General features: G+C 39.9%; 1 protein-coding gene across 1 annotated transcript; it reads left to right on the top strand.

The window, feature by feature from the left end:
• The first annotated feature begins 1,119 nt into the window (after positions 1-1,119).
• Positions 1,120-24,485, top strand: htr3a (5-hydroxytryptamine (serotonin) receptor 3A). The gene is made up of 10 exons (XM_052039856.1): positions 1,120-1,333; positions 5,363-5,523; positions 7,828-7,872; positions 8,908-9,017; positions 12,278-12,447; positions 15,958-16,124; positions 19,005-19,215; positions 21,636-21,851; positions 22,735-22,752; positions 24,199-24,485. The coding sequence occupies exons 1-10, from the start codon at positions 1,270-1,272 to the stop codon at positions 24,483-24,485; spliced, it is 1,449 nt and encodes a 482-aa protein (XP_051895816.1). The 5' UTR covers positions 1,120-1,269.
• The last annotated feature ends 1,159 nt before the right edge of the window (positions 24,486-25,644 follow it).

Here is a 25,644-nt window from a genome sequence, read left to right as displayed (position 1 = left end):
CCGGATAAACATTCTTCATTACATTTTCCTTCTCTGGATGAAACTCAATGCTAAATGGCTCCTTTATATTACATTATTGAGTGGAGCAAACTTTGGAAAATACACAGGCTGGCCTATTAGTACCATTAGCAAGCGGTTGGAAAATTGGATTAAGTTTCCTCTAGCTTTCTACCCCTCTCCCCACCTCTCCAATAAACCGCTCCGCAATCCAACTGATCTCTGGAGAGTTAAGGAGTGTAAACTTTTTCACTGTTGTAAAAATCTTTGTCATACATTGATAAAGCAATGGTAGTGATTTAAAGGTGTCTCATCTGCAGAGGTTAAAAGGTGAAGGAGAGGACGATGGTCCTGTAGACAACCACTGATGTGTTCCTAGTTGTTCGCCGAGTGCCAGCTATAATAAAGCTACAACCATATATTTATCATGAATTGCAAACTCTTTTACTACATAATCAATTTTCCAATTTAAAAAAACTTTCTACATGAAATGCTAAATACAGATCCCATTTTTAAAATTTTTTAAAAAATTTTATTTACAGCATAGTAACAGGCCCTTCCGGCCCAATGAGTCCACGCTGCCCATTTTAAACCCAAATTAACCTACCCGTACGTCTTTGCAATGTGGGAGGAAACCGGAGCACCTGGAGGAAACCCACGCAGACACGGGAGAACGTACAAACTCCTTACAGACAGCGATGGGAATCAAACCCCAATTGCTGCCGCTGCAATAGCGTCGCGCTAACTGCTACGCTACCATGCCGCCCTATTTCAGAGCACTAAAAATATTTTCTTCTATATAAATTGTCACTTTCCTCAAATCAAAGTGTACCTAAAAGTCTGCTGTTTTATTGGTCACTTTTTAAGTTTCCTAGAAGTTTTATTAAATGTGTTTCTGACTCAGCTTGTGTTGTGAGTGTGATGCTTCCTGGAATCATCAGCCTGCCTGAGTGAAGCTGCACAGTGCAAACAGACCACAGGGATGACATCAGCCAGTAACACTGGCTGAAACCCGATGCAGATCCTTCCTTCACATCTGATTACGTGAAAAATTAATTACCATCAGTTGCCAAAACACGAGGGGAGATGAGGGAAAAAAACTCACCCATGGGTTGGGTTAAATTCACTTTTAATGCAGAGACAGGATTGCAAGACTGCCTTTGTCTTGGACAGGTGTAAATGGACCTCCAAATCACAGCTGAACAGAACCATCCAATTTTAGTCTTCAATAATCACTGACTTCTGTTAACTAGAGGTGCAAGAAGAGTCAACATGAGTGTCTGCATATCCTGGGCAAATGTTGCCATGATTCTCACTGCTTTGCTATCTTCTGAAGGTAGGTTCATCTTTATTGTTTTTTTGAACCTGTATATAGGTGGCTGTATCCAATAACTTCCACTCTGTCCCTCACTTCTTCTTTGGTTTCCAGTTTGTACCTTGAGATACTTCTCGTCAACGTAAGTTGCTGCCATGCTCAACCTAATATATCATTATGTTGGCCAATATGAACTGAGGTCAACTGACATCAAACTCTAAGGCATAATCTAAATTTTAAATAGATTTGCTCTCGTGATTGGTCATTAGTAGAGTTAACTGATTGAAAGCATGACTACAAGTTTGTTGGCTTCTGTCAAGACGATAGCAGCTTTTTAAGTAAGTAAACTACTTAGTTCCTTCCTATGATATTCTCAGTATATTTCAACAGAAGATCCTTAAACCTGAAATCACTGATATTTTGATCTACATTCTGGAAGCTTTCTCTGGAAGAATCGGTAATTTACATTCTTTGATATTTTTTACTGATGAAAGCAAAAATGAGAACATGCAAATGTGAGTTGTCGACATGCATTTCTCCTGAAGGTTTTTTGAATCAATATTTGAATGAAGCCAGGACTTGAAACAGAAAGCTTTCTAGCAGATAAACTTTGCATTGGCAGGTGCACTGCACTGTACACAGAACAAGGGTAATAGACAGAATGACAGGGAGGTCAGTGCCTCTCTGTACCCTACCAAACAGGATATGTTACCTCAGCACAGTAAAGCTGTAAAGTGTGATTTGAGCAAATTCTACCCGCTTTTCTTCACAGTCTAGGCACAGTCGGCACAAGTTTTCTTGCAGGGAAGGGTTACGCTAATTCTCATAATGAAAAATCTGGGATAGATTGAAAGTCAGGAAGGAGAATAACTAAACAAAATTAATACAAACAAAAAGACGGTGCTAATTGTACAACAGATAAAGGTCTAGTGAGAGCATAAATAGTAATAGATAAATTATTACCAACAGGTGCTGCCTGAAAAGAATGGGAGAAGAGATTATGATCCAAAATTGTTGAATTCTGCATAGACACTGGAAAATGCCTGATCAAAAATCTTTGGGATTCCATAGCTTTTCTTGTTATATATTAATGATCTGAGCTTGGTCATACAGGGCACAATTTCCCAACTTGCAGATGACACAAAACTTAGTGTAATGAGGAGGATGGTATGAGTGGATAGGCGGCAGATTGAAATTTAATGCTGAGAAATGTGAAGTGTCACATTTTGGTAGGAAGAATATGAGGCAATATAAAAGGGCTACAAGAACATTAGTCTGGGGCTGTATGTTCATAGTTTGTTGAAAATGGCCAGACTGATTTAGAAACTGATTACAAATGAATCATCATGCTTTATAAATAGAGATACAGGTCCTCCCAGATTACGACAGAGTTCTGTTCCAGAACTGTTCGTAATACAAACAGTTCGTAGGTCAGAAATGTGGCTGCCCAGCAATATAGTTGAATAAAAACATAGGCCAATCAAGGGCAACATGTAATTAAACCAGGGCATTTAACTCAACCATTCAGATTTCTCTGCAAGATGCAATGATATTTCCACAAACCAAGTCCCCACACAACAGAAAATGCCTGCAGTCCCACAGCAGTTGGCAAATCCATCCCAATGGTCTCCCAAATGCTCGTTTGTATGTATGGGCTGCATATAAGTTGGGCGTTTGTAACATGAGGAGGATGTGTATAGAATATAAAAGCAAGAAATCTTGCTGAAATGTTATAAACCACTGGTTCATCCACAATGAAGTACAGTGTTAAGTTTTGGATGCTGTACTTCAGAAAAAATGTAAAGGCTTTGGAGACAATGCAGGAGACATTTACTAGAATGAGTCTTGGGATGATGGACTTTAGTTCTGTGAATAGATGGAGAAGCCGAGGTTGTTCTTTTTGGAACAGAGGAGATTGTGAGGGGATCTGATACAGGTTTTTAACTATCACCCACTATTGCCTAAAAATGATTTGGGCCTAAAATGACTGCCAGTGGTTTCCTACACCTGCAGATTAACACCTGAAGTTGTCTGCCCAGAATCTGCCCCTCTATACATGTATGATAGTGATAGTTGGGTCTTTTGTGACACTCCCCCAAACAACCTCTACTCCTCAGCAGATGGAAAGTCAGAAAGGAAGATACAACATAGTAAACTGTGAAAATGGCAGGTAGTCGAACATACTGGATCACCCGAAGGCAACATATTCCTCCAGGTTGGGGACACACATTGAACATGACATCCATCACCACTTAGAATCCTACAGTGAAATAGATGAAAGATAAAAATAAAATTCTTCATTTGTATCAAGCCGTTAGATTTCAATTGAACAGGACTTCATGTTTGCTGCATCCTTATCTCTACGGTGATTTAAAATCAATTAAATGTCATTCACAATGTGCATTTTGCTTGCAGAACAAAGACACTAAGCACCTCAAAGCTAAGTACTGCAGATCGTGCAAATCCAAGTAAAAATAGAAAGTGTTGGAAAGGTCAGAAGGTCAGGCAGCATCTGAGGAGAGGGAAACTATTAATGTTCCAGGTTAATGACCTCTCATCAGAACATTCGGATGAAAAAACATCAACCTAAAACATTAAACCAGATTCTTTCTCCACAAGTGTGGCCCCGCTGAATATTGCCAACATTTTCTAACTTTATACCAATGAATGCACCATCTACTGATCTCCTGCCTACACATCCTGATGGTTTAAGGTATGTATTAAAGGCCCCATGCAGACTTTGCCCGTCCAAATGAGCATTCCTTTTCCAAATAAGAATAGATCAACTATTCATGAAATCTAATAATGATTATGAAATTTTGTGTGTGCATCGAAATACCTGCCTACATGATATGACTCTTTCCTTCAGTAGTAATAAGGTTAGAACATTTCTGAGAGGTGTAATTTTGTATAAACAGATACATTGTCCTTAGATTTACAGAAAGTATAAATGGCCTTGTACCACCTTTCAGGTGAGGGTGCAGAAGAGGTTTATTAGAATGGGACCAGGGATGAAAGATCAGAGTTGAATGGATCGGTTGGAGAAGCTGGGGGAAGGGGTGGAGGTGAGTTGATCTACTTGGGGCAGGGAGATTTGGGAGAAACTTTTCCTGCAGAAGAAAGGCCCAAAACCAGAGGGAAAAGATTTAGGAGAGTCAGATAAAGAGCCAAAGGCAATTCAAGGAAATGTTTTATTGAACACGGAACATAGAAACGGGCCCTGCGGCCCACACTGTCTGTGCTGACCATGATGCCAGTTTAAACTGAACATCTGGTCTATGTTCCTCCATTCCCTGCCTGTTTTGTTTCACAAGAGCTGATGTCATCTCTCAAATGTTCCACCTGAAAGGGCAATGAAAACAAATTCAAGATTAATTCTGGAAAAAGAATTATATGAGTATTTAAAGGGAAATAATATTACAGAGCCAAGGGGGAGAAGGTAGGGGATTAATTAGACTGCTCTATTAAAGAGCTGGCAAGGACAAGATACGCTGAAAGGGCCTCTCTCTGTGTTTATGATTCTCTGTTCTCAAGCATTAAGTATTTAAACAGAGAACCATGGAGTAACAATTTGCTGTTGAATGCATGTGCTAAATACACAAAAGAATCAGCTGGTGTTAGGAAATGGAAATGAATTTTGGAAGCAGAGTACAATGCAGTTTAGTACGTGACAAAGGATAAATTTCTATCTTCATATGTTTATCGCCTATAAAACCGAGCAGTTGGTTATTATTGCACATTGATGCTCATGTGAGCTTGCTAAGTACAAATTGGTTTTGTTTCCTACAATACAACAATAACTAGAATTCACAGAGTATTTCATCAGTTACAGCCTACTCTAGAATGTTCTGAAAAGTATGTGAAAGGTGGTCTAGAAATGTATCTTTTTTCCAGTAATTTCCTTATTTACTTATGACACACAAGGAGGCCATTTGGCCCATCAAATCTATGCTTGTCAGCAAAGCAATCCAATTTCCTCACTGATTTTCCCTGTAATCTAGTCTACGTTATTGCAAGTTCTTTATAACACTTATTGGCCATCATTTTCAGGGCAAACATGGGGAAATCAATCATCAAATCCAAAACCAGGTTTACTGCAGCTTTCTGGCTATCTAATGACCAATTACTCCAAGGGTGTTCGACCAGTTCGGGACTGGAGAAAAACAACAACAGTGGCCATTGATCTTATGGTTTATGCCATCCTAAATGTGGTACGTACTTGCAGCCTGTCTGGACTCTATATTCAAACCACTGTCTCAATGATAGCAATTTCTTTGATTTTCAAAATGACCCAAAGTGGTCTCTAACCATGCTTGACACTGCACTGCAGGCAGTTTTCAATGAAGTGTGGACTTCAGTGAATAAGGAACTTTGATGTTGGAAGGATTACCATGCAAGTGTACATTTTGAAATTTAAAAAAAGTTAAATGAATTGCAGAATTTCATTAAATTAAGGCTGGTATGGGAGAGAAGGTGAAGTGTTGCATCTGCAGAATAGGGGAGCAGATGGGAACCATTCTGATTCACGTTGCAGTAAGTGTTTGCAGCTTGAGGAATTTTGGTTCAGAGTTGATGAGCTGGAGTCTGAGAGGAGAGTGCAAAAGTTATCTAGATGCTTTGTTTCAGAAGGCAATCATCTCTCTTAAACTTTAATATTGTAGAATTGGTAGTCGAAAGGGACAGGAGGTTGCGACTAAGGTGAGGCAGGTTTGACGGTCCAGAAAGTACTGTTGGAGAGTCTCAGAAAGTGTCCAGCAGCTGAAGGAAGGATGAGTGAACTGACCACAGCACCATGGTACTGGATTCCATTAAATTTGGTGGCTTTAAAGGGGATAGAGTAGTGAACGGGGACAGTATAGGTAGAGGATGGGTAGTGTTCTCTGTAGCAATGATCATGTGTCCTGAAGGTTGCATTGCCTGCTTGGTGTCTCAGTTGAGGACACTCCTTGGGATTAGGCAGGAACTTGGATTGTGAGGAGAAAGACCCAATTGTCATGGTCCATGTGGGAACCAATGATATTAATAGAAATAAAAGGGGGAAATTTTGAAAAAATAAGAACAGTTCGGGTCCCAATTAAAAAGCAGAACCTCAAAGGTAATGATCTCTGGATTACTACCTGAGCCACATGCAAATTGGCTGGACAAATAGAGTTCAATTCATGTGGCAATGGCACTGGTGCTTGGGAAAGCAGGATTCGTTCCACTATGACAGATTTCTCTTGAATCAGACTGGGTGCCCTAGCAAATTAGATGCCTAGGGCTGTAGATAAAGCTTCAAACTAAATAGTCAGAAGTCCAATTACCGCACATCTACTGGTCCCCTCCTCCCATCCATGTGGTTGCGTCTACCTCAAAAAACTCAAATGTATTTGTCAGACATGATTTCCCTTAAATGAAGCCATGCTGACTGCTTGTTTAGATTATGATTTTCCAAACGTGCTGCTATTACTTCCTTAATAATTGATTCTACATTTTTCCATTAAGAGATATTATACTAATTAGCCTGGAATTATCCACTTTTTACTTCCCTCCCTTTATGAATACAGGGTGTCACAGTGACAGTTTTCCAATCATAGAACAGTACAGCACAGGAACAGGACCTTCAGCTCACAATGTTGTGCCAAACCAATTACATTAGTAATAAAATGTCCAACTAAATCCTCGAGTACTGAGGCTTGTCTGCTCTGTCAAATGTAAAATTACATTGGCATTTGCTATGAAGCTCCAACAATACTTACTCCTCATTCAAAATCACTGGAAAATAGATTATCTGGAGCTTGTTGCTTTATCACAGAAATTCTCTATATATAAACTGGTATCCTATATTATAAAAGTCGTCATGCCTTCAAAAGTTCTTTGTTTCCTTCAAATCTGTTGCAAGTGTCCTGGGACTGTGAAAAGTGATGAACCTATACAGTGTCTAGGCCAAGCCTTCTCATCTGGAATGTGGCATACATCGGTCATCACCTCAGGAAGCATTAGAGAATAAAACTAGAGCTTAAAGGGTTAACATAAGGGTAGGTTAGACTGGACAATGAGGAGAAGTCTGATTGAGATGCTTTAAATACCTGTAGGTATCAACAAGGAAGAATAGTCTTAACATTAGAGCCTAACTATTCAGAAGTTGTATCAGTAAACATCTCTACGTGCATAGAGGAGAAATCAAATAAAGTAGAAATAAAGTAAGGAAGAAGCAAATGGAATAGAGAATTAGAAATCTGGGTTGGTATCCCAAAAGCTTATGGATGTTACAACAAAAATTTAAACTAGGTTGATAATTATTTTAGGTCAAAGAAATGGATCAACAGCAGGTAATTGGAATCAAAGCCATGACAATGAATGCTGGAACAGTCACAAAGGGCTGAATGGCCTTTCTAAGTTGAAAGACTAGTCTTCTTCATGTGTACACACAAACACACACACACAAGCACGTCCACAATATCTGTGGAATATCCCTTCCTTTTTGACAATTGAAAATAAATCTATGGTTGATGGTGTGCTTTATCTAATTTCAGGATGAGAAAAATCAAGTTCTAACAACCTATATCTGGTACCGACAGGTAAGAAATGATTGCACAGAATTAACTGTGAGTGGAGCATTTTGATTGGATCTGAGATACAAAAGGTTGGTAAACAATGATATGTTCAGGGTTGGGAGTTCTCTATAGGATGTATCAATACATCAAACCAATAAAAATCAAGTTAAAAGGTAGAAAATGCTGGAGATATTCAGCAGGTCATGCAGCATCTGTGAAGTGAGAAACAGGGTTAACGTTTCAGCTCAATGGTGAAAACGGTTCAGATGAAAAGTAATTGGCCTGAAACTGTGTTTCTCTCTCCACAGACGCTGCGTGACCTGCTGACCATTTGCAGCATTTTCTGCTTTTCTTTCAGATTTCTCATCTTATTAAAAATTTTGCACCAACTTCATTGTTTTCCCTTTACAGCTGTTTACTATCTTTGCCTGTAACACTGAAACATCAATTTAGCCCAAGGCACGTATTGAGCCCAAAACCTCCTGAGCCAGTGCACAGATTGCTAGCTGTTCCACTACCATTGACAATTGCCGAACAGGCTGCCCTATACCACAGTGACTGGACACTTCCTACCCCTTTACTTACTGCTCCACCCTCATTCACAGCTCTGTAAAGTCTTGTATGAGACAAAAAGGACAAAAAAAAGAGAATGATAAAGTTTAGGGCCAATGAGATTAAAAAAAAATTCCTCTCCTCTCCTTCACGTGATCCAAACTATTCCAGGAAGTCAGAGACCAAGTCTTATCCAAACTGTGATCCCTACTCCAATCCAGAAATGATCCTGTTCCTTCCTGAAGACACACAGAGAGCAAACAGCCAACACACTAGTTTCATCAGTCCCACTCTGCCAAGCTTCACTAGCATTTACAGGGATAAAAAGGAGTACTAATTATTCTAATTTAATATTGACAGCATTTATCAATTTTGTCCAAATATACGTTGAAATTATTAGAATTTTGAAATCTATTTCTGGCAAAATATTCAAGAAATCCTTTGCTTTGTAAGTAGAATATTTTCATAAGACTGCAGCTAATGGTTTCTCTAACCAATGCATTTCAGTTTTGGACGGATGAATTCTTGAAGTGGAATCCCCAGGACTTTGATGACATCAAACAATTATCCATTCCCACTGCAAATATATGGGTGCCGGACATTTTAATAAATGAATTGTAAGTCCTACATTTTGTTATTAATAGTAACACTGAGTAAAACATACAACTTGAATCTAGTACCAGACTAATTTTGGCACAGACAAGTTAGTGCTTAAATATATCCTCTGAATCTTTCTAAACTCTTGTTTAGCAAGAGGTTGGATTTTCTTTCAATTTTCCTCTCACCGTTCTACCTTAAGATTTAGGAATATGTCAAGAATATGTCAAAAATGTTAACTTTTTATTTCCAAATCTCAAAACGTGCAAATATTTTGTAAGACCTCATTTATTTCCTAAATCCACATATCACCACCTCCTCACTCACCATACCCGCATGTCCCCATCTCCCCTACTACCCACCAGCCAAGACTTGGTAGAAATTCTACAACTACTGAGGATGAAAAATCTTCGGTGGAGTACTGGAATAATATTTTTAAAATAGATGATTCATGCTAATCGGAATTATCTTATTATTGTCATTTGTACCGAGGTACAGTGAAAAACTTCTCTTGCATACCATTCATACAAATCAATTCTTTACACAGTGCATTGAGGTAGTACAAGGTAAAACAATACAGAATGCAGAGTAAAGTGTCACAGCTACAGAGAAAGTGCAGTGCAGGCAGACAATAAGGTGCAAGGTCATAACAAGGTAGATTGTGAACATCAATGGTTAGATGTAAAAAGAAGCTGAGATGCAGATACATTTCTGTAACATCCCGCAGCTTTAATCTCCAAGATATCTGCTGACTGCCACGCTTGGCCTTGTATGTGTCCCTGATTTCGTTCACCACTCCAGTAGTGGGAGTCTCTTTGGCTATTAGGCCCTGAGCTCTGCAGTTCCTTCCTTAGACTACCAGTGTAATAAAACTGGCTGGCTGAATGGGTCACTTCAGAGAGACCTGTAAAGAGTCCATCAGGTTCATGTTGGACAAGAGTCACATATAGACTCAGACCTGGTAAAGGGGAGCTGTGTTTCTATGAAGTGCATGATAAACCAGTTGGGTCCAATCACTATCACTTTTAATGATGTTTATTTTAAAATGGGACTTATTTATATCCCATCCTCTGAATTTCTAATCCAAAAAAATAGCCATTTTAGCCATTCATGTTTGACCATGAATGGGATGATAAATTACACTTTAATAATGAATGGGAATAAGGAATGCATAGGAACCTTGCCCTCCTATTTTTATCGTGATGTTTCTGATTCTATGCCAAGGGTTAAAAAACATCTTCAGAGGAAACCATGGAGTTTCTTCTCCCCCATCTCATTCAAAAGAATTTTTATTTATTTGTTCATGGGACATGGATGCTGCTAGAAATGCCAGAATTTTTGTCCATCTATGATTGACTCCTGAACCTATTCAATCTCAAAAAACACACTGTAAGTGAAAATCAAAAAAAAACCCAGAAAATGCTGGAATACTCATACAGCCTGACCTAGAACCTCATCCTTGGTTTCGTGCATTTCACAGTGCAGTTCTAATCATCTCTGCACATTAAGCTCCATTGAATTCAGTGATGTGTGTAAAGCTGATGAATATTTTTCTGAAGATGTTTTGCAACGTTCTACTCGACGTAGAATCAAGTTAAGAATCAGCTCAATTGTCTTTGAACTCAAGAGCACCATCAGGTGTTTTTTTGTTATATTCTTAAGGCTATTAGTAATGCCATATGACTAATAAAAAGATAAATAAGAACTAATAATGTCTTTAGACAACTTTGCATTCAGGGCTGCACTGTGCTTACAGCCTCCATCTTGTAACTCATTGATTGTCTGGATCCAACCAACTGCTTAATTGCACATCAATACATCACTTGCTGCTGTTTAGGTGGATGAATCACACATAAATTGAGAATTTCCTTTGGTCATTACCTGTGAGCCTACCACAGAGGAATGAGGTAGAGCAGTGCAATGGTTAAGTTACTGGACTGGTGTCCAGAGGCCTATTGAGTTTGATATTATTGAGTTTGATCCCACTATTGCAGCAGGAAAATTTAAATTCAAATAATAAATAAGTTTGACATGAAAACCTTGTATCAGTAATGGAGAACATCAAAGGACAGGTTTGTCAAATCTCATCTGGTTCACAAAAGTTCTTCAGAAAAGAAAATCAGGTGGCATCGTGGCACAGCAGTTGGTGATGCTACCTCAGGGGTCCAGTGATCTGGGTTCAATCCCAACCTCAGGTGCTACCTGTGCAGAGATTGCACATTCTCCCTGTGACTGTGTGGGTTTCCCCCTGGGTACTCTGGTTTCTTCCCACATCCCAAAATCATGCTGCTAGGTTAATTAATTACTATAAATGGTCCCTAGTGTGGCTGTGTGGAAGCGGAAACAGTAGGGAGTTGATGGGTGTGTGAGAAACAATAGGTTACAGGGAAAAAGAGAGGGAGTGATGGGATTCATGAGATGATTCTGAAAACCTGCAGACATTTGATGGGCCAAATGGTCTTCTTCTGTGTCAATGTGAAATATAAAATATGAATAACATGAAGTATCTTTGTCTGATTTGGTCTACATTTGACACCACGTTCCAAACCCACTGAAGTGGTTGACTGAAATGGCCTCACAAGGAACAAGTAAGGATGAACAATAAATGCTGGCTTTGCCAGCAACATCCTGAGAAAGCAACTGGTCTAATCGCATTCCTATGTTCCACAGGGACCATCTTCACTTACACCTTTCTATTTTATCTGGCTTCAATCCATCCATACAGCTCGTTTGAAGCTATACACAAGAAGTGCTGGAGGAACTCAGCAGGTCAGGCAGCATCCATGGAGGGAAATAAACAGTCGCCATTTTGGGCCGATACCCTTCATCAGGACTGGAAAGGAAGGGGGTAGAAGCCGGAATAAGGAGGTCGGGAGAGGAACAGGCAGTGTAGGGTAGGGGAACTATGAGGTTGGAGGCTGTAGAGGGGAGGTCACCGGAGACGATGAGGTCAGTGATACTGCGGGAGACAATGGCCTGATGCTCCTTGGTGGGGTCCATGTCAAGAGATAAGTGAGAGGAGGTGTCCGAGAGTTGACGTCTGGCCTCGGAAATGTAAAGGTCAGTCCGCCAGACTACAACAGCACCACCCTTGTCTGTGGGTTTGATAGTGATATTGGGATTGGTGCAGAGGGAGTGGAGGGCAGTGTGTTCAGAGGGGGTAAGGTTGGAATAGGTGAGGGAAGTGGTGAAGTTGAGATGGTTAGTGTCCCGTCGGCAGAGATGAGTTTGTTTGAAGTGCTCCCTGTGTTTGCAGGATTAAACATGAGTTTTCTCTCAGTGTTGATGTAGGTAAATCGCCAGACATTCCTTACGTTTACGTTAACTATGAGGGTCAAGTGAAGAATTACAAACCCATCCAGGTGGTCACTGCCTGCAGCCTGGACATCTACAACTTCCCATTTGATGTCCAGAACTGCACGTTCACCTTTACAAGCTGGCTGCACAACAGTAAGTAACAGAGAAAGCATTTTTGCTTGTTGTGGTCTTGCATGCAATAAAGAAGAGCAATTTTAACTTCAATGATTTTTTTTAAAATCAAGAGCTATAAAATGCACAATTGATTCACTTGTTTTACAAATTCATTGGCAAATTTGCCTTCAAGGAGGGTTGGAGAGATGAACCCTGCTCAACCTATCAGGAATGTAATGCAAAAATCCAAGGTCCCAGAACTGTTTATTGGTTCCCTCAATCTACACCTTCAAATACAACTGGATTATTGGAAATGAACAGAATGAAAAAAGAAAAAATACTGATAAAAGGAAGGAAGAAAAAGGGAGGGAAAGAAGGGAAAAGGAACAGAAAGTGTATAGAAGAACTGAAGTTTTTACAAAGGGCCTTTCATTGACCAGAGCATTCCAGATCATTGAGATCAGGAAGCAATGCCAAAGGTGGGAAAAGGTCATTCAGACCATTTTTACTCCAGCTTATGGTTCTGATGTCCACCTTTACTGGTAGGTTGCTACTAACATTCATCACACTCCCAGTAAGGAAATGTTTTTCTAATATTGATTTGAGATTCTTTCGCTGTTTGTTTAAATTAATGGTCTCTGTTCTTATTGATCCGACTTTCTGTTACATAGATTCTATTTACATTATTTCACAACCATTTAAGACTGTGTATTCCTTGACCCAGTCCTTTTAAACATTTTTTTAAGACAGCAAAGCTTAATTTTCTTTATTTTTTCCCCAGATCATCTTTCCTACAACTTTGAAATTCTAACACTGATAAAAAAATATTTTTTTTACCATAACTGACCTGTTCCAATCAGTGTAAAAATAGGTAGACATGTTAGCCACTAAAATGTATGGAAATTGGTGCAGGAGAATGTTATTCCAAAGGTGTCATTAGTATGCTTTGTAAATATGATACAATATAATATTAACAACTGTTTGAATGACTGACTTGTGATAAAATAGCAATAACATACTGGACTGAAATGGGAGAACAGGCTAGTTACTATCAATAAAATGAACACTTTCCCACTGCTTACCATTGCAATATCCAAAGAATTCTCATTTGGAAAGTGGGATGGCCAAAGGATTCTGAATATTATCCAATATTATTGTTCAAGAAGTCACTGGATCATGTGCTTCAGGAGCTTGAAAGACTAAGAAAGTCTGGAGTGTCTGCTGACATTACAGCATCAGCCAATGAGCTTTCACCAGGGTATAAATTAAGGCCAAAGTCACAGCAAATAGTCAATTTTAAAATAGTCCATTTCCTTACCATCGTTTATGCAGCACATTGAAGCAAACAGTCAACAGTGTCTAATTAAAAAAGAATATCTGTCGGCTGCCGCAGGCAGAAGTCCAGACGAAAACTATCGCAAAGTCTCATGATTTAAAAAGGGTGGTTTCTCCAACAAACTGGTGAGCGGCGGAAAGTTACATAGAGGCAAATAGCCCTGAAACGCTTTCTTCGGCCCAGCGGATCCATGCCGACCAAGATTCCCATCTAAGCTGGTCCCATTTGCCCACGTTTGGCCCATATCCTTCTAAACCTTTCCTATCCATGTACCTGTCCAAGTACCTGTTAAATGTTGTTAATATCATGCAAATTACATGTGAAAGTTTGATCAAGGTAATTTTCAGAAAGCATGATTGACAGGAGATTTTTCTAATCACCTCTATTCTCGTCAGAAATGGGGATGTTTCAATCTGTAGCCAATACTGCTTTAGCAAGTGGAAGGAAACTACTACCTGTAGACAGGAAGGAAATGAATGAGATCAGAGAGCCAACTCACAGAGCTGTTGTGCACCATCTAGTGGTAGATTCAACAGCGATATTGGAAGGAGATTTTGGAATATGTTCCCACTGCAATCTTTTAACAGGAGAATGATATCTAACTTCAGGAGAGTCAACTGAAATGAATGTGTAAGTAACAATAAGAAGCATGAATAAATATTAAATTTACACCAGATGCATGTTCTTTTAATAGAAAGGATAGCAGGGACACTAGACATCACATGTTTGATTGCTGATATTCCAAAAAATTGCAAATAAACCATCTTATATCCAGATGAACCAAATTCCAACTGAACTTTAGCTAGATGAGAGGAACTACCTGGGTGAAGTTGACTACACAAGAAGAAAGGCAGAGGTTTTAATATTGTATTTTTTAAAATAAATAGACTCATCTGGGACTCGCCAGCACATCAGAGCAGAAGATTGACAATTCTGTCATTTATGAGTAATTTTCTTTTTGTAACATAATTGTGAGAGAGCATGTGATGGTTTTGGTTATAACGTAGGAGAACTTTTCACTGAATAATAGCAGCTATAATGTTGCAGTCCTCTGTCAGGAATATTGAAATAAGTCTAAGTTACTTAGACACAAGCTCATCCCTCCATTCAATGAGATCATGGCTGATCCGAGACTTAACTCAGCGTACCTGCTTTTTCCCTCTAAGCATGAATCAAAAATTCTATGAATATCAGATTTAATCTTTGCAATTTACCAAATATTATTTCCAGGTTATGGAAGATAAGTCTATGTTTCCACCATTCTCTACATGTAAAGGTGTGATCTTCTAAATTCCAGGGAATATCTCATCCTGATTACTGGAATCTTTCCTTATAATTTAACCCTTGGAGCCCAGGAATCATTTTGGGGAATCTCTTCAAAACCTATGTTGTACACAGGTACTTCAAATTCCAAACCTCCACCCCACACTTCCACCCAACATAAAATATTTAGAAATAGCTGAAATATTTAATGAATTAAAGAATTAAAATAATTTGAAAAATAAATTAAAAAATAAAAATTTACATTTAGTTAAAATACATTAAACTATTTTAAGTTAACTAACATCATGAATATTAAGTGAAATAAAGTAAAACAAAATATTTAACCTGCACTAAACTTTTTAATAAAACTCAACAACCCCATTATTGGGTCTGGACTAGAAATGTCACATATATCTAGTTTAAAAGTTAAGGGGCCAGGTATGAATGTGTATTGGCTTCTGTGCTCAGGATGATCAGAAACTTCCCTTGGTGCAGTGGAGAATACAGTGGTGATCTCTGTCTTAGATTTAATATTATCATTCTTGTCTTCAAATCTGTCCAACATCTTTCCCCTCTCTAACTCCTCCAATCCCACCATGGAGTCAAATCCCTGCATTCTTCAAGTTCTTGTGCATCCTCTATTTTCTTTGCCTAATCTCTGGCAGCACGTATTAATATATTTAGACTGTAAGCTCCTAATCGCTCCCTAAATCCTTTCCTCTTACTGCTTCCCTCGCCTCCCTGAAGACTCTCTTTAAAGCCCACACCTTTGATCAAGCTTTTTATCACCTGTCCTAATATATTCATGGGTGGCTCAGTCATATCTGTTTGATAGCACTCTTCGGAAGTGCCTTAGAATAGTTTACTATATTAAAGACATTAATTGCTATGTGTGGCTGCAATGTTATTCTGAAATTAGTGGCCCATCTACTTTGCCTTAATGCTTCTAGTTCGAGACATCAATATCTCACTGTGGCGGTCACCTGAGCTTGTGAAGTATGACAGGAACGTTTTCATGAACCAAGGAGAGTGGGAGCTACTTTACGTCGATACACAATTCAATGAATTCAACCTGGAAAGAGGGGTGTCCGATGGCTATGCAGAAATGCGCTTCTTTGTAAGTGGTCCTACTTAATATCTAGAGATAGCCTTTGATTTGAACAAGACCATATGATAATATTACTTCACAAACTATTGATATAAAAACACAGGAAATGCTGGAAACATTCAGTAGGTCAGGAAGCATCTGTAGAAAGAGAAACAAGAGTTAATATTTCAAGTCTGATACCCTGTCCAAACTGGGAAAGAGAGATAAAGTGGTAAAAAGGTAAGGGTTCCGATGAAGATTCTCCAAGTTGAAACATTAACTCTGTTATTCTTTCAACAGATGCCCCCAATCTGCTGAGCGTTTCCAGCAGATTCTGTCTCTATTTCAGATATTCAGCATCTGCAGTTTCTTCTGACTTTCATTTACTATTAGATTCTTGTGAGATGGTAACATGAATTGCATTTGTTTTGTTCTTTTGTGAGATGGAAGGTATATTGTCCATCTAAAACTCTGTTGAAGTGAGTGCTTGCTGGTCCATTTCAGTACAGTCAAGTGTTGTGAGTCTGGAGTCACTAATAGGCCACGTAAGGATGATAGATCTCCTTCCCCAAAGAAGTGAAGCAGATGGATTTTACAACAATCCAATAATATCATTGTCACTGTTACTAATACTGGCTTTTCCACATCATAGCATCTGGAACCTGCAATCAAATTCAATCTCAGCTGTTGGGACAAAGGACTTTCTTTGTGTTTAGAAAATGTAAATGTAGGACAAGGTTTCATTATGTAGTGCATGAAGGTTGAACAAAAAAGAATAAATTAAATCCAAAGGCAGTGATCAAATGACACCAACCTTAAGTTAGCAGTAGAAATTCAAGATCATTGGGAGAAATGAAGAGTTTAAAAAAACATGCTTTTGTTTAGTACATTCCCAAAAGATTCCCCAAAATGCTTCATAAGCAATGAAGTATAGGACAAGTCTTGCAGTGGTGAAGAATACCCTCAGTACCACACTGGAGGGTCAGTCTGAATTTTGTGTTCTAGCCTCTGGAGTAGAACTCCAACCCAAACCTCCTGACTGAAGTTGACAGAGCTGAAGTCCACTGAGCCATGTTGAAAAAGACATTTTCCCCCAAAACTCACAACTTTGCATATACTTGGTTATGAAAAGACACACAATCTTGTGCTGATATTATATCTTTTCAATTTTGGCATTTATTGCGAGGGGTATTGTGTCTAAAATTAAGGAGCTTTTCCAGAAAACTTACAAGATCCTGGTAAGAATGCACCTAAATTTTTGATCTCTATATTTAATGAAGAATTTATTTGCATTTGAGGCACTACAGAAGTTTCATTAGGTTGATTCCTAGGGTGACAGTGTTGATTTATGGGGACAGGTTGAGAAGCTTGGACCTGTACTCATTGAGCTGAGAAGAATAGGTAGTAATCTTACTGAAGCATATAACATTCTGAGGGGAATTAACAGGTTGGATGCTGCGAGGATGTGGGTTATCTTGAACTTTGGAATGTGGTTTCAGAATAAAGAATCATCCATTTAACAGTGAGATTAAATACAATTTCTTCTTTCAAAAGGTGGTGACTTTTAGAATTCTCTATCCTAGAAGGATAGCATCATTAAATATATTTAAGGCTGAGACTGACAGACATGTGGAGGAGGAGGCTCAAAGGGTATGGGGAGGGAGCAGGAAAGTAGTGCTGAGGTCAAGCTTGAATCAGCCATGAACTTATTGAGTAGCAGAGCTGGGTCAAGGAGGCATTTCCCACTCCTGCTCCTGTTTGATATCTTATATTCCATGTTCTTTTCTAATGCCTCAAAGCATCCTACAGCCAATGAGGTGTTTCTGAATTTCTGACTCTATTGTTACATGGAAAATACAGCAGACAATTGATATGTGAAAAGTTCCATGATTTGATAATGATGAGATATTCAGATTTTATACTGATATTAGCTGGGGAATAAATATCGAACTGGACATTGGATAAAACTCCATTCATTACTCAAAGGGCAGCAATTCTAATACCTCCTTCATACTGCACTGTGGTGTCTGTACAAGTTTTGAGCCATGATTACAACACAGATTGGTAGTTTACTTATCCTTTGTAAATTGACTCTAATATGTAGATGAGTGACAGAACCTAGAGGGCTTGATGAGAATGTGGGGAGAATAAAAAGCGTGATTAGTGCAGGACTAGGGTAAATCAGTGCGTGATAGTCAGCATGGTCTCATTGGGCTGAATGGCCTGTTTCCATGCTGTATCATTTGATGACCCGATGCAAAATGGACAATTCACCCAATTAGACCACATCAGTGTTTATACTCCACTCACGTGCCTCCTATCTTTCCTTAGGTAAATCTTTCACTGTAACCCTCTATTCCTTCTCCCTCAAATGTTTGTCCAGTCTCCCCTTAAATATATCTATGCAATTTAGTTCAACCACTCCTCTTTGTAGTAAATTCCACATGCTCACTGTTCTTTGGTTAAAGAATGCTTTTATAATTTCTTCATAGCTTTCATGATAAACACCTTTTGCTAATAGCCTCCAGTTTTACCTTTCCCACATGAAAAAGTTCTCTCTGCGTAACCCCTATCAAACCCCTTCGTAATTTCAAAGACCTATTAGATCACCCCTTGGCCTTCTTAAGAGAAAAGAAACCTGATCTGTTAATTATTTCTTGGTGAATGTACCCTTGCATTTCTGGAATCATCTAATTCTCAGGAATGGGACTTGAATCCTTTAAGTTAGAGATGGAAGTGGTACCAATAGAGCCATTGCTGACACTGTCATTGATCTTCTCCACTTGATAATTACCCTACGCTGTGGACTTTGGTCTCACATTTGTCTGTATTCCTTTGTTACTTTGAGGGGGGCAATTCCTTTAATTGTTGAAGTTGTCACAAAAATATTTCTGCCTTGCTTTATCTTAGCTCGTCATCAGAAGACGCCCCTTGTTCTATGCTGTTAGTTTGCTGCTGCCCAGCATCTTCCTGATGGTCATGGACATCATCGGATTTTATTTGCCTCCAGACAGTGGGGAAAGAGTGTCATTCAAAATTACCCTTCTCCTGGGGTATTCTGTTTTCCTGATCATCGTTTCTGATACTCTCCCAGCCACAGCCATTGGAACTCCACTGATAGGTAAGTGGAACCCATTTTCTTGTCCATTCTTGCTTTGCATTGGGAACAGATTTGATTAAATCTTAAGTATGAATATTATCCATGTTAAAGTTTGCTTGGGCATTGTGTCCATGAAAGAGAAAAGTATCATCAGTGATTTTCTCTGGTATGGCGAAACCTCAATAACTGGACAGAAAATCTGAAGGGCATAGATGGGGCCAATGCTTAAAGTGGTTCTCAAGACATTCCTAGTTACTCAAAAGAGCAACAGTTGTACCAAGACTGGGCAAGCTCTTGGTAGGATTTGCCTGCCTATATAAAATGGTTAAAACCTACAAGGTGGATCAGAACCATAGGTTAGATGAGTTGGCTAAGGTGCTATTCGAGTTTCATTCCTCCATTTAATCCCCCTCCCAACTCCATCACCACCATCCACCCCCCTCACCTCCCATTTCAGCAGTTGTTGTCCCCTCTCCAAGCTTGCCTGATTGTATGCAGTTTGCAAATAAAGGTAAGTTACCATAAGACATAGGAGCAAAATTAGGCCATTCGGCCCATCGAGTCTGCTCCACCATTCAATCATAGTTGATTTCTTGCAACCCCATTCTCCAGCCTTCTTAACCCTCTTACCAATCAAGAACCTATCAATCTCTGCCTTAAATACACCCAATGACTTGGCCTCCACAGCCCTCTGTGGCAATGAATTCCACAGATCCACCACCCTCTGGCTGAAGAAATTCCTCCTCATCTCAGTTTTAAAGGGATGTCCTTTTATACTGAGGCTCTGCCCTTGGATCCTAGACTCTCCTACTAATGGAAACATCCTCTCCATGTCCACTATCCAGACCTTTCAGTATCTGGTAGGTTTCAATTAGATTCCCCCTCATCCTTCTGAATTTCAATGAGATCCCCCTCATCCTTCTTATACATTTACTTTTTCCACAAATGAGTGAGGATAAGCAAAAGACACCCATAGAAGTGAGCTATCCCATCGTTCCTGGTAGTAGTGACTTGCCTCTGATTTTCCCCGCCTCCCCTACCCACTCCAAGTACCTTGCTTTCACTTGCTTTGTCCAAAAATCAGCAGAACCTCCAACTCGGTCATACTTGGAGACGAGATTGCTGAGAGTGTCTAGGTTGATGTTAAATATTAAGGAGCATTATGTGGTAATTGTCCGGTCTGCTTTTTCACTGATTAAATCGTCCTTCATTACAGTGGAAGTCACTACAATTTGAGTCATTCTTTAATTGCATGTTTTATAAGTAGATTCTGTAGACTGCTTTGTATAGAATGTTTCGATGTGCCCTTTTGCTGAGTATACAAACTGTGCCTAAGGTCATGTTACAAGCTTTCTTTAATCTCTAACGCATGGTCTGACACAAAGGTATCAATGTGTAGTTTGTGAAAAGTTGTTTAGGGTAAAATATATCAGTAATTAAATCCAATTTGAATGACTTGGATGAGGATGTGGAAGGGTGGGTTAGGGTTAGGGTTAGGGTTAGTTTGGTGGTGTTGTGGATAGTGTAGAGGGTTGCTGTAGATTACAACAGGATATTGATAGGATGCAGAGCTGGGCTAAGAAGTGGCAGATGGAGTTCAAGCAGGAAAGGTGTGAAGTGATACACTTTGGAGGATTGAATTTGAAGGCAGAGTACAAGGTTAATGGCAGGACTCTTAGCAGTGTGGAGGAACAGAGGGATCTTGGGGTCCACGTCCATAGCCCTCAAGGTTGCCGCGTAGGTCGATAGGGTTGTTAAGAAGACATATGATGTGTTGGCCTTCATAGGTCGGGGTATTGAGTTCAAGAGCCGCGAGGTGATGTTGCAGCTCTATAGAACTCTGGTCAGACCACACTTGGAGTATTGTGTTCAGTTCTGGTGGCCTCATTATAGGAAGGATGTGGAAGCTTTAGAGAGGGTGCAGAGGAAATTTACCAGGATGCTGCCTGGGTTGGAGAGCATGTCTCATGAGGATAGGGTGAGTGAGCTACGGCTTTTCTCTTTGGAGAGGAGGAGGATGAGAGGTGAATTGATAGAAATGTACAAAATGATAAGAGACACAGATCAAGTGGACAGTCACAGACTTTTTCCCAGGGCAAAAATGGCTCACACGAGGGGACATAATTTTAAGGTGATTAGAGGAAGGTATAAGGGGGATGTCAGAGGTAAGTTTTTCAAACAGAGAGTGGTGGGTGCGTAGAATGCACTGCCGGCAGAGGTCGTGGGGGCAGATACATTAGGGACATTTAAGAGACTCCTAGATAGACACATGAATGATAGAAAAATGGAGGACTGTGTGGGAGGGAAGGGTTAGATAGATCTTAGAGCAGGATAAAATGTCAGCACAACATTGTGGGCCGAAGGGCCTGTACTGTGCTGTAATGTTCTATGTTCTATGTTCAATTTGCCTCTTTCACTATCATGCCCCATTTCTACTTCAGGTGTATATTTTGTGGTGTGCATGGCCTTGCTGGTGATCAGCCTGACTGAGACCATTCTTATCGTCCGCCTGGTTCACAAGCAGGACCTCCAGCCTCACGTGCCCCAGTGGGTGAAGCACCTGGTTCTGGACAAAGCCACTGTCTTGCTCTGCATCCGCAACAAAAACCAGTTCAGTCCCATGCGTCAACACACCGGGGACAGGAAACTCAGCTCTGGTAGGTGAACGGATCCCAGGGGCAAGCAACAGGGCAAAGGATTTCACAAGAATTTGTAATTGCATTTGGGATTAGAGTCATACAGCACAGAAACAGGCTCTTCGGCCCAACTGATCCATGCCGACCAAGATGCCCATCCAAGCTAGTCCAATTTGCCGGCATTTGACCCATAATCTTCTAAACCTTTCCTATCCATGTACTTGTCTAACTGTCTTTTAAAGGTTGCTATTGTACCTGCCTCAACCACTTCCTGTGGCAGTTCGTTCCACATTCATACCACCCTCTGTGTAAAAAAATGTTGCTCCTCAAGCTCCTATTAAATCTTTCCCCTCTCATCTTAAACCTATGCCTTCTCGTTCTTGATTCCCCAGCCCTGGGATTGAGGAACTGAAGTGCAGTGGGTTCAAGAGACCTGCCCAATGCAGCTTGAAAGCTGCAGCACTAACAAGACCCCTTCGCACACCCCTCCCCTATATTCACATGCAATCCAACCTCCCTGTTTTTCCCCAATCTCCTGAAAGAGGCATTAGGCAAAAGAGCAAGTTAAGATATTAAGGTCAATAAATCCGAGGATTGACTTCCTACTTAACGAAACTCATTGTACTGTTACTACATCTTTTTAGCACTGGTGGCTCTCTGACTTACTAAACTGGTTACTATTATGGCACTAAGTTCGACAGCACAGAATAGTTAACTCCTGGGCTGTCCTGACTTCATTACAAGTGGCAGTAGAGGAGCAACAACTGACCACAGCAAGTAGGGGGGAAATGAACAAGGAATTTCTACCGGAGAGTGTGAGTGTGATTGTGAGAGTGTGTGTAAGTTTGTGTTTAGACTCATACCTATATACAGTGACAGGGCTAATAGAGCTGCTGCCTCACAGCTCCAACCAATGACCTGGGTTCGATCCTGACCTCCAGTGCTTTCTGTGTAGAGTTTGCACATTCTCCTTGTGGCCACATGACCTTCCCCCATGTATATGAGTGGTAGAGTCTGGGAGGATTTAATGGGAATGTGGGAAGAATAAAATATGTTAAGGTAGGATAAATGTAAATGGATGCTTGATGATTAGCATGGACCCTATGGGCTGAAGGGCCTCTTTCTGTTCTGTATCTCTTTATGACTCTACACATGCGTGGTGTATATGTGGGATCCATGTGATTTGCATGTAACATATAAAATATCACGTTGGGACGGGATAAATCATTGCACAAGGCTACCTGATGGTCAATTAACCCGCTCGTGGATATTGTCAGTGGAAAATTATTGTAAAGGTAGTCACGACTTTCAGGAAAGTAAAACTGCGAGCAAAATTTAAATTAATATCTAATAAGCTGTTGCGGTTGTCATTAACCTTGGGAAAAGCTTTCAAAGAGGAGATTTGGAAATGATAAAGAATTGTTCAGAATGATCCACTCTCTATTCTGTCTCTTCAACCCCACAACTTGTGAGAGAGTTCCACCCACTTTACTTTCAGATTTCTGAGCACAGAATTAAGGCTGATGTTCCAGTGAGGCACTGAGGAAATACTGTATTCTCAAAGGTGCCATCTTTCAGAAGAGATGTTAAACCAAATTGCTGTTGAGTTGTCAGATGGATGTGAAATTAACTGTGGCACTATTTCAAAGAAGAGCGAGGAGTTCTCCCCAGTGTCCTGCCCCATGCTTACCTTTCAACCAACATCACTCAGATAGATTATCTGGTCATTACCTCATTGTTACTTATTGTTTACATATCGATTCTCCTGACTCCTACATTGCACCCCAGACAACACATTAAATTGACTTCAATAATTATTCAGCATTTTAGGATGTCTTGCTGTCATGAAAGACAAAACCTAAATGGTAAATGTTTCTATCTTTAATTTGGATGACTAGAATTAGAAACAAGTCAGATATTTCCATAATATGTTATGGTCAAGGGCCCAAGATACTCCAATTGCAGATACAAAGGATCTCTTAAAAGCACTAAGTTGCATTTATAAATTATCTTTAACACTTTATAACATCCTAAAGCACCCTATAGAGTTATTATCAAACAAAATTTGACTGTAAACTATGTGAAGCATTTGGACATATAATCCCAAACTTGGTCAAGGAGGTAGGTTTTAAGAACATCTTGAAGGGGGTAATGTGGTTTGAGAGTGGTGAAGTTTAGGGAGGTAATTTCAGAGCATAGGGTTGTAGGGTAAATAAATTAAAATTAGGATCGTGCAAGAGGCAGAGATGGAGTTCTTAATGAGTTGCATGCCTGGAGAAGATTAAGGAGAGAGAGTGTGGCTATGGGGAATTTAAAAGGCAAGGTAAAGATTTTAAATTCAAGGCATTTTTTTTAAACTTTACCTCAGCAGTGCAACTGAATCACTTTACCTGTGAGAATGGAGCACAATGCAACAAACCAGTGGACACTGGCCTATCTCAGCCAGACTCTCAAATCACAATGGACAGTATCTTACATGAGATTTCAGCCATCCGTCAATTCCTGGAGAAGCGGGAGGAGTACAGGGATATCGCGAAGGAGTGGCTCCAAGTGGGATACGTCTTGGATGTGCTCCTCTTCCGCGTGTACCTACTGGCTGTCCTGGCCTACGGAATCAGCCTGGGTACTCTGTGGTCCATCTGGCAATACTCCTGAGTCAAAGGATGGCACACCATGTGCTTCTGTCCACCTGGCAAGGTAAACACTCAAGAGTTTGTTTTCTGCCTTGTCTTACATCAAGTCAGATTGTCAACAGGTTGGAAATTGCCCCACTGGTCAATGGTCTCCTCCCCCCACCTTCTTCATACCCCACCTGCATAAGATCTTTCCCTTTCTCTGCCTAACTTTCCATTCAACACATTGGTTTTAAGTATTCAAGTATTTTCAGCAACGACACCTTGGAATATCTTTGTCCTCAGTCACTTGCATTGAAGATGCAATGTATTCGAGGCTGTGCAATTAATCAGATTCCAAAATTCAGTTTCATTCAATTACTGCTATATTGTACATTTAGCATGAGTGACTGAGGATGGATTTCTTTGTGTCTTGGGTGATAGAGGGCCTCCTCTCTGAGAAGTTGAAGAAATTAAAATTGCTGTCCATTTTACCCAACAATGAAGCTGGTGGAAGTTCACACAGGCAGCTGAACCTGTGCAACCAATTTCTCACCCAATGAGATGGTTTAAATGACCTTCCACAGCTTTATTGTAGACTGTAGGTTAAGTTTGAAATAGCTGTTGAATCTAGAGTGAAGAGTTTCTCTTATCATTGTAATTGTATCAGCCCATCGGGAATTCAAAGGGATTGGCTTCAACATTGGCTTTATACGCCACCTGGTTTTACTTCCTTCTTAACTATCAACGGAAAACAATATCAAATGGTTATGTGGTCCATAATGGGTGGGTGAGCTTAAAGTAAAATTCAGGTGTTAGTCGCATTGTAAGCACATCCAAGAGTCTCTTCCAGCTCTGACTTTGTTTTTTAATACACACATGGAGCAAGTTTCATCATCACCAAACACTGATCATTGTTCATTTGAGTTTTTCTTTCTTGGTCCCCCTTCACATCTCAATATCCCATCCTATATGACATTCTCTTCTCCCTTGCTATGTTGAAACCAAAAGACATTGCAGATACTGTGACTCATCCAACACCTCGACACATTTGTGTCTCCCCTTGTGCTAAGGATCCACAGGGAATCTTAATAACCAAAGCTCATTGTCCCTCAGCAATTGGTTAAGTTATTCGTCATCCTTATTGATATTTTGAACTTTGGGTCTTGAACCATAAGATTCTCAGCTAAAAGTGAAGGACT

Source organism: Pristis pectinata, chromosome 27, assembly GCF_009764475.1.
Source record: "Pristis pectinata isolate sPriPec2 chromosome 27, sPriPec2.1.pri, whole genome shotgun sequence".
Lineage (NCBI taxonomy): Eukaryota > Metazoa > Chordata > Chondrichthyes > Rhinopristiformes > Pristidae > Pristis > Pristis pectinata.
Note: the sequence above shows the minus strand (reverse complement) of the source record. Positions and strands in the feature narration are given on the sequence as shown.